General features: G+C 44.3%; 1 protein-coding gene across 1 annotated transcript; it reads right to left on the bottom strand.

Annotated features, from left to right (window-relative positions):
- Nucleotides 1-8,685: 8,685 nt before the first annotated feature.
- LOC130388084 (uncharacterized) lies at nt 8,686-11,568 on the bottom strand. The gene is made up of 2 exons (XM_056597415.1): nt 10,620-11,568; nt 8,686-9,758 (listed from the first exon to the last, which is right to left on the bottom strand). The coding sequence occupies exons 1-2, from the start codon at nt 10,824-10,826 to the stop codon at nt 8,700-8,702; spliced, it is 1,266 nt and encodes a 421-aa protein (XP_056453390.1). The 5' UTR covers nt 10,827-11,568; the 3' UTR covers nt 8,686-8,699.
- Nucleotides 11,569-16,209: the final 4,641 nt, after the last annotated feature.

Consider the following 16,209-nt stretch of genomic DNA (forward strand, 5'->3'; position numbering starts at 1 on the left):
AGAAGCATTACCTGATGTCAACCATGCCTCGCACAAAAGAGCTCTCAGAACACCTATGATCAAGAATTGTTGACTTACATGAAGCTGGAAAGGGTTACAAAAGTATCTCTAAAAGCCTTGATGTTCATGTGTCTATGGTAAGACAGATTGTCTACAAATGGAGAAAGTTCAGCACTGTTGCTACTCTCCCTAGGCGTGGTCGTCCGGTAAAGATGACCGCAAGAGCACAGCGCAGAATGCTCAATGAGGTGAAAAAGAATCCTAGAGTGTCATCTAAAGACTGTTAAGTATTTTAAGAAGCTGCATTACCCTCACATAGCCACAAGGGGAGCAAGACCTTATTGAAGGCTGCTCCACCACAGAAGGCATCACCTTGAGTTAGGTGAAGAAGCCGAAGCCATTACGTCACCCTGGCCACGCCCACTAGGCCACGCCCACTTGACGTCCTCTCTAGCGGGTGATTTCGAACTCCAGAGGGAGAGATCAATAGGTAGATGGCGCAGAAAGCCACCCGGGCCTAAGCCCGGGGCGCTTGAAGTAGATCACGGTATTTTCCTCTCACACGCGTTAGATACAATTCCCTCCCATAGCTTCAGTTACCATACCGAAACATGCCTACTTTAACAATAAAGTGAGTTAAAAGCAACCCAGGATTGGACAACTTTCTTCAAGAATATGCAACCTATTTGGTGACCCCGACGTTTGGAAGAACGTCCCGAGAATCCCGGCGGGCGCGACGCTAAAACAACTTCAACAGGCCACACAAATCTGAGGTAAGTAGAACTCATCGTCTTAAAGATTTAATCTGAAATAGGATTGGTTATAAGAACATTTAGGTGTAAGTTTGTTTTAGCCACCGTCCGATCGTGCTGCTCCTGAGGCCTAGCATAACAACACGTTTAGATCAACGGTTGCAAGGAACTCTGAAGGCCCGCCCTCCCCCATTCTATACACTTGAGTTGTTTTGAGTACTCGTCGTTAACGATCATTCTTGGTACTGGTTGAGAGGTAAAGTCCTCCACTATCAGTCTCTGTATAGATCGGGCCAAAATAGTATATTAACGAGAGTTATATTTCACTTCTCCGCTGAGGCCGGCACGGTCTGTGTTCCTAAGCAGTAGCACCATAGCGGACGTTCGGAGTGTATACTATCTTATCTGCCGATCCGCTAAATGCCACCCAAGACTGCATGTTACATTTTACATTCAAGTCTGTTGGTATTTTGTTATTAAAGACGATGAATTATTAAGGTAAAAGACCCCCTGACCCCCTACACACGTGAAGTCCCCACCGCCCCCCCTCCAGGCCCCCTACACACGAGTACCCCCCCCCACCCTTTGTCCCAGTCTTCACAGGTCCGGTCGTCAAGGAGGGATGTAGTGTGAAATTAAATCAAAGTAGATACTGTAAAACAATTAAAATTAGAATTAATGGAAATATGTTTTTGAACAACTAACTGCTGTACATGAGTTTGTATTTCTGCAATAGAAACAAAAGTTCCAGAACCAGATGCAGACACACCCGGAGCCTACAAACTACCACCGCCGAGCAAGGACTAACAGTCACATGAGGAGATCAAATAACAGCAGGATTTGAATCGGTTCTGTTTTGGTTGTCCACCATTAGAAAAATATTGTTTGTATAAATAACATATCATAATCAGCAACAGTTCGTACAGTTTTCAACGAATAAGGTTAAAGGAATATATAAGGTATGGATATGTTATTGACAGAGCAAGGAGGGATGTATGCGATGATAAGGCACAACATGAAGATGTTGTACTTTTATCCCCAATAACACAGCTCCGGTTGGGTTGGTGGCCAGGGCGCTGGCATGATTACAATCCCTCAGGTTCGAATTGGCAGAGAACTCCGGCATTAATGACCCTTTCACAGGATGGATGGAGAATATGTTTGGGAGCTGGAAAGGCATGATCCAGTAAGTGCCCGTCGCGGGAATAAATGCAGAGACTGTGTTAATTGTCACCGGCTGCCGTTGTATTCCCTGTGCACGAGGGCTACTGCATCTGCTGATCACCACAGCAGTGGGTGCTACAGAAGCGCCAAGTGCCATTCAGGCTTACATGGGGATCAGATATGATCCGATGAAAGTGAACGATACATCACCTGAGGCGCCCGACCCTATCCAGCTGTAATATGTAGAATAGTCAACACCTATACTATTCTAGTAGAATCGCCTGTATATAAGACAATCAATATCCCGGATTTACTTGAATAACTAATTTTGAACCACCAAGACGGGTTGTGTTTGTTATTATATAGTATTGTTTGGTTGCGGGTGCAACCCGTTATTCTGTATCGCTGCATTGATAATGGTACTGTTGATCTTCTTTGAGACGGTTGTTTACAGGCCACCTGTTGCTGTTCGCAGGCTCCCATGATGTAAAAGTAACCTCTCTGTGAGCTGAGCCCTTGACAAGGAGGGCAAGTCTTGGGTTCATGAATTACAGGCCTGACGGCGACAGAAGAAACAATTGCTACGATAATAACAACGCCCAAAACCACCCACATGCAACAGCGCACCAATACACGAAGATCACCTGAACCACCCAAATCCATGCTAGCCTATCAATAATTTTTAATTTTTAACATTTCATTATGACTACCAATTTTTATTTTACTTTTGCACATGTTGAAAATTGTATGACCTTGTAGCACATAACCAAAAGTATTAGCTCAGGATTTCTATGGATACTTTTGTTTGTGTGCTGTTTGACCATATGATTGTATGATAACCAGGATACATGTTCATTGTTGTATTGTTAATGACTTGTATTACCTATGAGACCCATCAGGGCAAATGCCGTTACAGTGTTATGGTAGTCCGTGGTGGTTTTTTGCTCGGTAAAAACCGAGTTTTCCCACTCGGTTGGTGGTGTTGATGAATTATCCTACTTTGACTATGTTTTCGGTGTGGTAAATGGTGTTTATGATTTAAAATATTATTGTATGGTCATCTGAGATGACCAAGGAGGGATTGTTAAGTATTTTAAGAAGCTGCATTACCCTCACATAGCCACAAGGGGAGCAAGACCTTATTGAAGGCTGCTCCACCACAGAAGGCATCACCTTGAGTTAGGTGAAGAAGCCAAAGCCATTACGTCACCCCGGCCACGCCCACTAGGCCACGCCCACTTGGCGTCCTCTCTAGCGGGTGATTTCGAACTCCAGAGGGAGAGATCAATAGGTAGACTGCGCAGAAAGCCACCCGGGCCTAAGCCCGGGGGGCTTGAAGTAGATCACGGTATCTTCCTCTCACACGCGTTAGATACAATTCCCTCCCATAGCTTCAGTTACCATACCGAAACATGCCTACTTTAACAATAAAGTGAGTTAAAAGCAACCCGGGATTGGACAACTTTCTTCAAGAATATGCAACAAGACTGACAAAGATCTCTGGTACATGCTAACATTTGTTGACAAATCTATCCTTCGGAGGAGACGTAAAATCGAGGTCCTGACTCACAGAGGTCATAAAAGACCCCAGGGCACTTAATCGCAAAGAGTAGGGGTTCCCCCGGTGTCCTGGCCCAACCAGGCTCATTCAATCTGGCCCCCTAATCATCCCCCTGTATAATTGTATAATTGGCGGACTCATTAATTCCCTCACCCTCCACCTCGAGCTGGTGTGTGGTGAGCGTTCTGGCGCAGATTGGCTGCCGTGCATCACCCCTAGTGGGTGCTACACACTGGTGGTGGTGAGTGAGGTCCCCCCCTTCAATGTAAAGCGTCTTTGAGTGTCTATGAAAAAGCGCTATATAAATTCAATGCATTATTATTATTATTAATAAGGAAAACATTAACCAAGAATGGAGTTCATTGGAGGACACCACGGAGGAAGCCACTGCTGTCAAAGAAAAACATTGCTGCACGTTTGAAGTTTGCAAAAGAGCACCTGGATGTTCCACAGCACTACTGGCAAAATATTCTGTGGACAGATGAATCCAAAATTTAGTTGGAACACAATGCTATGTGTGGAGAAAAAAAGGCACAGCACACCAACATCAAAACCTCATCCCAACTGTGAAATATGGGGGAGGGGGCATCATGGTTTGGGGCTGCTTCGCTGCCTCAGGGCCTGGACGGATTGCTGTCATCGATGGAAAAATTAATTCCCAATTGTATCAAAACATTTTGCAGGAAAACTTAAGACCATCTGTCCGCCAACTCAACTATTCGATTCCTGACCACTTTTACAGTCTATCTATAGGCCTTATGTCTATAAAGTCACACGCCAAAGCATGATGCGTAATTGAGATTCCAAAAGCGCTCTTTGTTCAGAGCCAAAGAGAGCGAACGCGGATGGGTCCGTCCAATGCAACAAAACTTTTACAATGCAACAAAATATTAAAGAGCATCAAGTTATTAAAATCTCTACTATGCACAGATAATATAACAGTATATTAGTCAGTCATTTTTATTAGGTAAACAGGGATTTGATAACGTTTTTAATTTAAGGACCACCCACAATATGTCCGGCCCACCCACAACTGGAATCCTGACGCCGTGCCTGTCGTGCACTACTTCGAGTCCCGGGCAAAGGCCCAGGCCACTCAGCCGGGCTTACCTATTGATTCTCGCCTCTCAATCTGAATTCCGCGCTGTTGATCGTCAAGTGGGCGTGGCCTATGTGAAGTGGGCGTGACAGGTGTGACGTAATGGCTCCGCTATCCTCACCTGTCTAAAGGTGCTGCCATCTGCGGCTGGAGTAGTTATTGCAGCTTATGTGTTCGATCCTGCTTCCTAGTGGCTATGTGGGGGCAGCTTATGTGCTTAAAATACGTAACAGCTGATGCACCCATGTCAGTGGAAACAGAACATTTAGGGCATTTAGCAGACACTTTTAACCAAAGGGACTTACAATAAGTACATTTGTCTAAGAAGTGCAACAATATATCGATATAAGGATGTTCATAGAACCAAGTGCAAGTACAACAATCGCTAGGCTAACCAATTCCCCTTGTTACAGCAATGATAGCAGCTACTGCAGTTGCTACTTAGTTAAGTACTATAATACAATACAACACAATACAATACAATGTACAATGGTGGCCAGAAGGGGGAGGGTGGCTATGCAGAGTCGAGGTGGACTATGACTAGGAATAGTCTGACTTGAATTCTGCCCCTGTGATGGAAAGCCTCCATCTGTTTCCCAGAATTAAAAGAATTGCTCTTTCTTTCTTTCTTTTTTCAAAGGGGGCCATATTTGAAAAATGTAAATACCTCGAAGGCCGAATGCCTCTCCTGTCGTATCTTTGGACCATAATAAAGTCACATATACTAGTGAGTTGACCTTACATTTATTATCTGATGAAAATAAAGCCCAATCAAGATAACTTAAATGTATGAGTTGATTTTAAATGATAAACTAGTTATTTGCCCTTAACAATTGTAGCGCAAATTACATTTTATAGTGGATTTGATTTATTTTTAACCTGTAAAAATAATGCTTGCTCACTACATATATCTGCATACATCACATTATATACCTGCTCCGGATTTTTTTCACTGACCAACAGTTTTATTGTAAATAAATGTTTTGCAACAAAACGCAACAAAGAGACAGAATAGCCTTGTATATACCTTGGCTAAGCTTATGGGGAAATCAGGCGATGTCAAACAGATCACATCCACAGTACCCTCTTTCAATGAAATCTTCACAAAAAACGATCAAATGTTAAACCTGTTAAAACTTGTAAATTGTTGAATGCCAGCTAATGTAACAAATATATAGTGTAACAAAACGCAACTATGAGCATTTACAAAAAGTGCATCAAAACGAACATCAACGATGTAAAAAGCAGTGTAACTCTGCTTTTTATGCTTAGTTTTTCTTCCTCAAGAGTCGGTTTTCTAAGCCATGAACCAATGCAGAACATTGCCCTCCACCAATGTCCATAAGCACCTTCTGAATTACCTCAAAAGTGTACCTAAGGCCTCTGGGGTAGTCGATGTTGAGGGCAAAGAGCAGACCCATCAGCAATGATGTTTACATTTTACCGACTCAGAAACTTCAATTTAACATTTTACATGGCAGAAACAGGCAACTTACTGCAATTCATGAGAGGGGTTATACTGAGATCTGGATTGCAGGACAGGGGTCAGGTCTGGGTTGACAGCAGTGGTTGAGATGCGTAAAATGTCACGCAGGTGGGCGTCAGTTAGTCTGGACCTCAAGCAGTTCTTGTTCAAGTTCATAGCAGAGAATGTCTGCTCGCACAAATAAGTGGAGCCGAACAAGCTCAGCATTCTCTTTGCAAATGTTCGCATTTCTGGAAATCTGCCTTTTTCCAGCTGACGATAAAAGTCAGTAAGTGAGAGCTGCTGCTGTCGGCCGCGCAACTCATTATCGCACTGTAGTTCAATTAGCTCCAACTGCAGCTGATGTGGGGCGGAGAAGGGAGATGAGAAAAGTGAAATATCCTTTTCCATGCCATAAAAGTCCCGAAAGCACCCGCTGAACTCTGCAGAGAGAACGATATGCGATAATAGCTGCATATCTCCCTGCTTGCGCACCGATATTCCCCGGTGGAAAACTGTCCATGACCTCGCGCAGCGCGGGGAAATGGGCGGTGCTGGGCTCCCTCTGTGACAGGTGTCTTTGGAAAAGCTGGAGCTTGCTTCTAAAGGCCTTGATGTGTGCAAACAGCTGGCTCACCACTGCGTCTTTCCCTTGTAGACTAATGTTGAGCACATTCAAATGCTTTGTGATGTCGACTAAGAAAGCCAAATCACCCAGCCAGACAGGATCCGACAGTTCTTGCATCGGTTTTCCCTTTTCAGCCAAAAATTGTCCAATTTCCCTTCTGAGGGAGAAAAAGCACTGCAGCGCTGACCCGCGGCTGAGCCATCTCACGTCGGTATGATAGATAACGTCAGAGGTGTCAAAAGTATTCACATTCATTACTCAAGTAGAAGTATAGATACTAGCGTTTAAAAATACTTTTGTAGAAGTTGAAGTATCAACTCAAGCATTTTACTTAAGTAAAAGTATAAAAGTACTGGTTTCAAAACTACTTAAAGTATTAAAGTAAAAGTAATGCAAGGGGAAAAAAATGCCATTAAGGACAAAAGCTTAGGCCGTGCCACAGGGGCCTATAGAATTATAATCAGCTTTTTTGCCAAGTATGCTCACACATACAAGGAATTTGGTCTCTGCATTTATCCCATCCGTGAATTTGTGACACACACAGCACACCTAATAGCACACTGCTCCACTTCCACCCCAAAAACCTTTTTCTAAAGGCCATCTAATGACTATAATGTTAATGTTGAAAAAATTGGGATGTTTCAGACACATTTATGCCCATTGAAAATGAACGCATATTAGTACAATGCAAATACATTAAAGAACCACATGTGTACTACTGAGCATTAACATGCGTTTCATGGAGCGGAAGATATGATGACTATTTCCCTGTAAGTATTGGAATGGTGCAAAAAGTCAAACTTCAGAGGCATGTTATCAACAGCCTTTATTCAAGCTTAGCTGCAGGAAATTAAGATAACGAGTAAGAACTTGGCGAACATGGACCCACCATAACAAATTGATGAAACATTTCCTGAAAAAAAACCACAATATCTACACCAGTTAAGCACAGACTATGAAACAAAGAATTACCAATAGGCTTTGTTCAGCCGCAAAAGCAACTGGTTCTCAAAGTTCTTCGAGCCAATGCACGCTCTTTTTGGGCTGAAGATCAGCCCTGCAGCACTAAACAGTCTTTCACAGGCTGCTGAGGCAGGGAGTGCTGTATTAAGCTTGAGTGATAGCTGGTACACAGCTGGGAAGGTCTTCAGTACCTCTACTGTGTCTCCTTGGCACCCCAGGTACGCATCCAACTGCTGGGACGTTTCAAGAGGGCCAGTCTTCTTCAAGGAGGAAAAGAAGTCCTCTTCCTCAGATGATTGGGAGCCCTCACTGCCGTGATTCTCGGCCTGACAGTCCAAGTGGCTTCTGATGTAGTCAAGGCCTGTGGAATAAAAAACAAAAAAATCAGGACAATTTAGACCATGTCAGTATTGTGTGTGTGCGTGCGTGCGTGTGTGTGTCCCAGACCTAGTACTGAAGGGAAATTGAAATTGAGCGGAAGTACTTGGCTAAGAAATGACACATATTAAGGGGAAGTTGAGAAGTGAGACACTTACCACATTTGAGGATATTTTCCTCACTTGTCCAGCAGGTCTTAAATTTCGGGACTAGAATGGCTGCGGCGATCAGCTCTGGATCGGCAAGCATCTCTCCGAAGCGTTTGTCCAGGCCTACGAGAAGTGCTGCAATCAAAGGCTCACAAAACTTGGAGGCGGCGCGAAGGTGATGGAGCTTGGATCCAAGTAGTGTAATAGTGGGGACCAACCATCCCATCTGCACACTTGTTTCTCCTTGGAGAACGTCAAGTGCCTTCGCAACTGGAGACATTGTCTTGGCATATTCTGCAAGAAATGCGAGTTCCACTGGAGTAAACCTGTACAAAGAAGAAAAGAAAAACACAACATGCAACATTAAGCCTACTTGATGTAGCACCTTCAACTGGAGGAACTGATAATTAAAAAAGGAAAAATAGTAATCTGATGCTTTCAGAAATGAAATTGTGTTGCTTGCTACAAATCACATCCATAGTAAATAGGGAGACTGCATATTGCCATAGTGTTGTACGGTATTCAAAGTATAAAACTGACTTAATCTAAGTCAGCAAGGGCTCCTTCTCCTTGTTCTCTGGTGATTCTCACTATTCTTTCTACAGCTGAAAAGAGTGAATTCCACCTTGTCGGCACAGGCCTTACGAGTTGTAGTTTACAGTGGTCTTCAATTGCTTCAGCTGCAGTGCTTGATCTTGAACTTTTGTTCCACAAGCTAGAGCATTTGGAAAATGTGGACCTTGCCACACGCTTGTACAATGGGTTGCTCTCTGCTTTAGAAGCATCAACTGTTGACACCAAATTGAGCAGGTGGCAGGCGCAGCGATGGTGCTTGGGTAGCTGGTATTCCAAGTAGTCATCCTCTTTTAAAAGGGCTCCGGCATCAACAAATTCAACACCCTCAATGCTTTCCTCTTCATTGGAATCATCATTTTGGCCACCGTCATCCTCTTCTCCATCACCCTCTCCTACAGGTTCAGGATTGTTGTTCTCGTCAGACTGCCCATAAACTCTGAAGGCTTTCAGGAAGTTCGATCCGTTGTCGGTTGTAGTGCGAACGATCTTCTCTCTGATATTGAATTCTGTGTGAATATCATTTAGGGCACCAGCCAGGGCATAAAAGGTATGTGACCCTTTCAGTTGCTTGCATGCCAGGGCAGCACAGGATCTCTGCATGGTCTGGGGGTTAAACCAGTGCGCAGTGACACCAATGAAACCGCGACGGTGTGCCGTCCAGCAGTCTGTTGTTGTTGCTATGAACTCAATTTCACTTAGGGCAGCTTTCAGGTTTCTTTTCATTTCAACAGAGGCCTTTGTGACTTTGTTTACAACCGTATTGCGCGTCATGACATTTGTATTTGGCTGAAGATGTTGCACAAGCTCAATGAAGCCCTGTTGCTGAACAATGTGTGGGGGGTGCAAGCCTTGGACAACGAATTTGAGGACTACTTTATCCACACTTGCCTGGGACACTCTTCGGGTCTCCCAAAGCTTGGTTTGTTTGGAGGGTGGTGTCAAAGAATCTTCAGTGGATGGCTTCCTTTTGAGGGCTGATGAAGAAAGTTGTGTGTACCTCTCTAGACGGGTGGGGTGTATCTTCTGTGGAGAAAATGGCACATATTGAGATTCATATAATTTCTCTCAAACCACAAGCTCAGACTATCTAGGACTTCCGTTGTATTCAATTTCATGGAGAATCATGCCCCATGTCCAAAATTCCAAGCTACCCCTTTAACTTACAAATATTGCATATAGTAGGGATGGGCATGATTAATCGACGATTGATTAATTGATCATTAAGAATTTCGTCTGACGTACATTTTTAATCGATACAACTTTTTTTTAATTTTACCTTTATTTAACCAGGCAGATCATTACGAACACGTTCTTATTTAGAGTGCTAATTCTAAAAAATATCTTCACACGGTGTGGCTTTTACAATTACCATTCGTAGTGTTGTTCAGCAGAGAAATAGTCCGCCCAATCCCGTCAACCCCAACGTGTCCGGTTACTTAGCAACCGGACACGCTGGGGTTTCAGTGAGATTTCAAATCTCACTGAGCCCGCCAAACAAACATGCAACGTTGAATCATTGCCTTGCTACTGATAGAAAGCAAACCATGACATCTTCACGGTGTGGCTTTTACAATTACCATTCGTAGTGTTGTTCAGCAGAGAAATAGTCCGCCCAACCCCGTCAACCCCAACGTGTCCGGCTACTTAGCAACCGGACACGCTGGGGTTTCAGTGAGATTTCAAATCTCACTGAGCCCGCCAAACAAACATGCAACGTTGAATCATTGCCTTGCTAGTGATAGAAAGCAAACCATGACATGGATTGGCATGTTCCTAGCCATAGTTTTAGCATTGGCAAACATTGCAAATTTACCATTAGTACATTACTAGGTTACTACAATATTTTGTCAATAATCGACAGATAATAACAAACTCTGCGCTTACCTCAATATGCTTTTTCAAATTAGATGGCGAGTTTTTGAAAGCCATTAGCTCGTGGTACTTGGGTGCACAGAGCTTGCAGCGCATTCGAAATGAGTTATTTTTGCATCCAACCATTTCAAACAGTTCTTCCAGGTACGGCCAGGGATGAGGAAGGGTTGGCTGGTCTTCTTGGCCACCAGCCGCCTCACTGGTGCTAGGTTCGGACATTTTGATCGTCTACTTCTGCTATTTCGTAGCTGGAATGTGGCGCAAATTTATGTCAAGTCAGAGAATGTAGACGAGTCTGGTCATGCGCAGATGCCATGGATCGCGTATAAACCAATAGGGTGTAAGAATGGTACATGTTTATATTCTCATCCAACCAATCAAATTCACTCTGGCGCGAATTATCTGGATAGGTTTTTTTGTTTGTGTTTTTTGAACGCCAGCGGAATAAAAACAAGCCGAAATTAAATAGGAGTAACGAGGCCATTTTTAAATAGTAAGGAGTAGAAAGTACAGATAAGTGCGTGAAAATGTAAGAAGTAGAAGTAAAAAGTAGTCTGAAAAATAATTACTCGAGTAAAGTATAGATACCCAAAATTTCTACTTAAGTAAGGTAACGAAGTATTTGTACTTCGTTACTTGACACCTCTGGATAACGTCTCCATATTCCGCATCAATGTCGAGTAGGAACCGCTGAAATTGACGGTGGTGCAGCGACTTGGAGCGAATGAAGTTAATAGTCATTACCACCGGTTGCATAACATGTTCACATTACACACATTTAGCGCAGAGGACCTGTTGGTGAGTTATGCAGTGTAGTTTAACAGCGTTGCCTCCCTGTTCGCTGACTTTGTCACATATCAGTTTTGATAAGCCCCTGTGTTCCCCAGCCATAGCGGGTGCGCCATCGGTAACAATGCCACTAATTTTACTCCACGGCAGTTTAAAATCATCAACAGCTGAACAGACAAATAATAGTCAAATAAATCCACTCCTCTTGTCTGGCCTTTTAAACTTTGGAGGTCCAGCAGCTCTGTTATATTCATTTCATCATCCACTCCTCGCAAAAAAACAAGTAACTGGGCAGTGTCAGACGCGTCTGTGCTTTCACAGGCTAAAGAAAAAAAGTCAAAATTCACTCCCCTGTCACCCACTTGCCTCTTTACGTCCGCTGATAATTCTTCAATTCTGCGGGCCACGGAGTGGCGCGCTAGAGACGTATTAGCAAACTCTTGCTGCTTTTCGGGGCAAATGTTATCCACCATCTTCATTACACAGTCTTTGACAAACTCGCCCTCTGTAAAAGGCTTCCCGTGTTTAGCGATTAGCATCGCCACTTCATAGCTGGCTTTGGTGCTGTTTTCTACTGAGTCCCGAGCCTTGGTGAAGAGCCGCTGCTGGGAAGCTAAACCGGCTTCAAGCTGCTTTACTTTTTCTGCACGTCGCTCCCTGTGAACTTGTTGTATGCATTAGCATGGGTTGTCTGATAGTGTCTCTTCACATTGAATTATTTTGCAACGGCGACACTCTGTTTGCAAATAGGCCAGGTTCATGGGGGTCGCGGTTGTGGCTAGCGCCAGAATGGTGCTGCCATCAAGTGGTGAAAAGAGAAATTGCAACGTGGCAGGCTGGCGGGCCATGAATAATAAATTTTCGTAAGGGAGCCGCGGGCCAAATAAAATATAACCCCGTGCCAAGATTGGCCCGCGGGCCAGACTTTGGACGTGCCTGACCTACACCATCCAGCGCACCAGTCGAAAGACTTTTCAGTCTCGGGAGTCTTGTGCTCACTCCAAAATGAAACCGTCTTGGAGATGGACAATTTCAGCGCCTTCTTCTGTTGCGCTATAACAGGTATTTTAGTACCGGCCTGAGTGGAATTGGGGGGGGGGGTTGCAGTTGTTGACGGGGCTTCGCTGAGTTGTTGATGGGCCCCTGAAGGCTATATAAGTTAATTTTACCAACCTTGTTTGGCTGCATGCTACCTGTTTATTTATTTGGTAGTAACAGGTCCTCTGTTCAGACTTTTATTTCCATTTGTTCATGTATAGCCACTTTAATTTCATTTTTAAGCACTTTGATTGTGATTTGTAATTTTGAAAAATTTGGCTATCCCCACAGAACTAAGCCTTAGCCATAGGTCAAGCTATGTCATTCATTATGCTGTGAATTCTCTGTGAATGAAAGAAAATAAAGGGATAGAAATGCAAAAAGGGTTGTGTATCTTGTTATGTTTTTTGTTTTTTTACAATCTACAGTAGGGCTGGGCGATGCGGACCAAAACTCATGTCTCGATATTTTTTGTTCGAATGGCGATATACGATATTATAACGATATTTTGAACAAAACCGGTAAAGTGTGTCGTTTTAACTCCGCGCCACAAGTATTCACTATACACCATTTATTTAGTGTTTTTTGTTTTTTTTGCTCAACGAAGCACAGCTGTGCTTTAACAAGATATGTAAGGGATAATGTAAAGAACGCCAGTCATTATCGGGAAAATAAGCCCCGACAGGGCGAACAGGACACGACCTGAAGGGGCTTAATTTCAATAATGTTACGTATTTTAAGAACCTAAGCTACCCACACATAGACCCTATGAAGCAGCATCAAACATATAAGCCGTAAATACTATACATAGCCACAAGGGGAGCAGGACCTTACTGAAGGCTGCAATAAATACTTTAGCCACAGAAGGCAGCACCACAGACAAGTGAGGAAGCCGAGGGTAATACGTCACACCGGCTCCTCCCACTCCTTCCGGGTCTTGCGGATCAAACCATAACACTGTAAACACGGGCCAGAGGGCTCCAGAATCTCTCGGCAGCCCATACGATAGGGTTAATAATGTTTTGGTCAGCTAGGAGACGCTCGTCACATGCTAGACACACTTTCAACCTCCTTTTGCTCCATAGTATTAGTTACCATACCGAAATACTTTACCAAATAAAGTAACTGTTAAAAGCTATCCTTTGGATTTGACCACTTTCCTTGAAGAACTCTGCAATAATGACCGACGACGTTCTATACATTATCCCGCTTATTACATGGCTACTTGCTAAACGAAAAAATAACTTCATGGTGTCTTTTTACAATTTATTTGTAACCAGCATTCGTAGTGCAGCATTTTTCGAAGAAAGTAGTCCAATCCGGATCACTTTTAACTGACTTTATTTGTTAAAGTATTTCGGTATGGTAACTACGGAGCAAAAGGAGGGGAAGTGTGTCGAACACGTGCTGAGCGACTCCCAGCTGATCAAAACTCTAACCCACGAGTCCTGAGCTACCTGAAGTTTCTGAGGTCCAACCTCTCTGTCGAGATTGATAGGGTCAAGTGGGCGTGGCATATGTGACGTATTAGCCTCGGCTTCTTCACCTATCTAAAGGTGCTGCCTTCTGTGGATGGAGCAGCCTTCAGTAAGGTCTTGCTCCCCTTGTGGCTATGTACAGTATTTATGGCTTATATGTTTGGTCCTGCTTCCTAGTGGCTATGTGAGGGTAATACAGCCTGCGTGTTTTTGAATCTGCTTCCTAGAGGCTATGTGGGGGCAGCTTATGTTCTTAAAGGTCCCATGACATGCTATTTTATGTATTCTTTAATATACCTAGGTATTAGTGGGCAACTAAACAGTATTCAAAGACGTTCCCTAAATTCAGCCGTGGTGCAGAGTTACAGCCACTCTGAGCCAGTCGCACATTGAGCTTCCCCCAAATGCGCTGTTTTGGTGGGCGTGTCAAGGAGGAGGGTGGGGGTGTGGCCCTGAGCAGCTTGCAGCCACCATGCGCTCTGTTTACAGTGGATGTATCGCAATGGCGAGGCGCACACCCTTTAGCCGTGTTCTGTAAATATTCTAGAACACACGGGAGTCCTGGAGCTCTATATCTAAATATTATCATATAGCCTACACAGATATCTATATCATATAATATATATTATCACGGCCAAAAGCTGTGTGAGCCGATATTATGAATCTCAAACGACCTCGTTGGGTTCTCCGACGTTCCTGGTTCTTCAACGTCCACATCAATGTGAATACACACACTGTAACGCAAGTGTTTCTTGTCGGTTCTTTGACGTGTCTTGTATTTCCACAACGAGTGGGGGTTATCTGAGCCATGGTTGAGAAGGAATTGGGGGAAAGGAACTTTGGTTTGACTCGCTGAAGTACATGAACTGCGACATGCCGCCGGTTGCCGCGAGGCACCATCGCCCGGCAGCGGGCAGCCGGCAGCGCGCGGTTCAGTCGACTTCAGGTTGATGTGAAAGTGGAAGAACCAGAGACGTCGCAGAACCCGACAAAGTCGTTTGTGATTCATAATATCGTCTGGAGGCGCACACAATATGTTATATGATATAGATATCTATGTATTATATGATATTATTTAGATATAGAGCTCCAGGACTGTAACGCAAGTGTTGTACACTTCCTTGTTATTTGGATAACCGTTCTGCTGTTGGTGTGATGGCGCATAACACGAATGAATGAATTGGGGGGAAGGAACTTTGGCTTTGACTCCCTCAAGAACATGAACCACGACATGGAGGAGAAAGGGATTGTTGGCGGCGAATGTCTCCCGCTTGAGCCCCGCTGAGGGACCACCGCCGGAGGCGGAGGTGCATAAGCGCTGCCCGGCAAAGATCCCTTTCTCCTCCTTGTCGTGGTTCATGGTCTTGAGGGAGTCAAAGCCAAAGTTCCTTCCCCCCAATTCATTCTCAACCTTGGCTGAGATAACCCCCAATACAAGTCTCGTTGTAGAAATACACGTCGGAGAGTCCGACGTGTTATGCGCCATCACACCAACAGCAGAACGGTTATCCAAATAACAAGGAAGTGTACAACACTTGCGTTACAGTCCTGGAGCTCTATATCTAAATAATATCATATAATACATAGATATCTATATCATATAACATATTGTGTGCGCCTCCAGACGATATTATGAATCACAAACGACTTTGTCGGGTTCTGCGACGTCTCTGGTTCTTCCACTTTCACATCAACCTGAAGTCGACTGAACCGCGCGCTGCCTGCTGCCGGCTGCCCGCTGCCGGGCGATCGTGCCTCGCGGCAAGCGGCGGCATGTCGCAGTTCATGTACTTCAGCGAGTCAAACCAAAGTTCCTTTCCCCCAATTCCTTCTCAACCATGGCTCAGATAACCCCCACGACAGACTTGTTGTGGAAATACAAGACACGTCAAAGAACCGACAAGAAACACTTGCGTTACAGTGTGTGTATTCACACACACACATGTGGCGCTCGCACGGTCGAGTCTCATTGGCGGGCCAACGTCTCTGGGCGGGCCAGGCAGAGTAAGGGGAGGAGCTGAGATTCCTGATGACGTCATGAGCACAGACATTCCAAATCAGCGCGCTGTAGCCTCCGTTTTTTCGAAGGCGAGCAGAACAGCTAGTGCTAGTTTTAGCCACTGGGGGACCATAGGCAGGCTAGGGGAACTCATATTTATGTTAGAAAACCTCCCAAAGTGAGATTTTCATGTCATGGGACCTTTAAAATACGTAACAGTAGTGTTGATCAGCAGAGAAATAGTCTGCCATAGACGTTGACGTCGCGTAGCAACCGAAGACGCTGGAGTTGACAAGTT

Source organism: Gadus chalcogrammus, chromosome 8 (assembly GCF_026213295.1).
Source record: "Gadus chalcogrammus isolate NIFS_2021 chromosome 8, NIFS_Gcha_1.0, whole genome shotgun sequence".
Lineage (NCBI taxonomy): Eukaryota > Metazoa > Chordata > Actinopteri > Gadiformes > Gadidae > Gadus > Gadus chalcogrammus.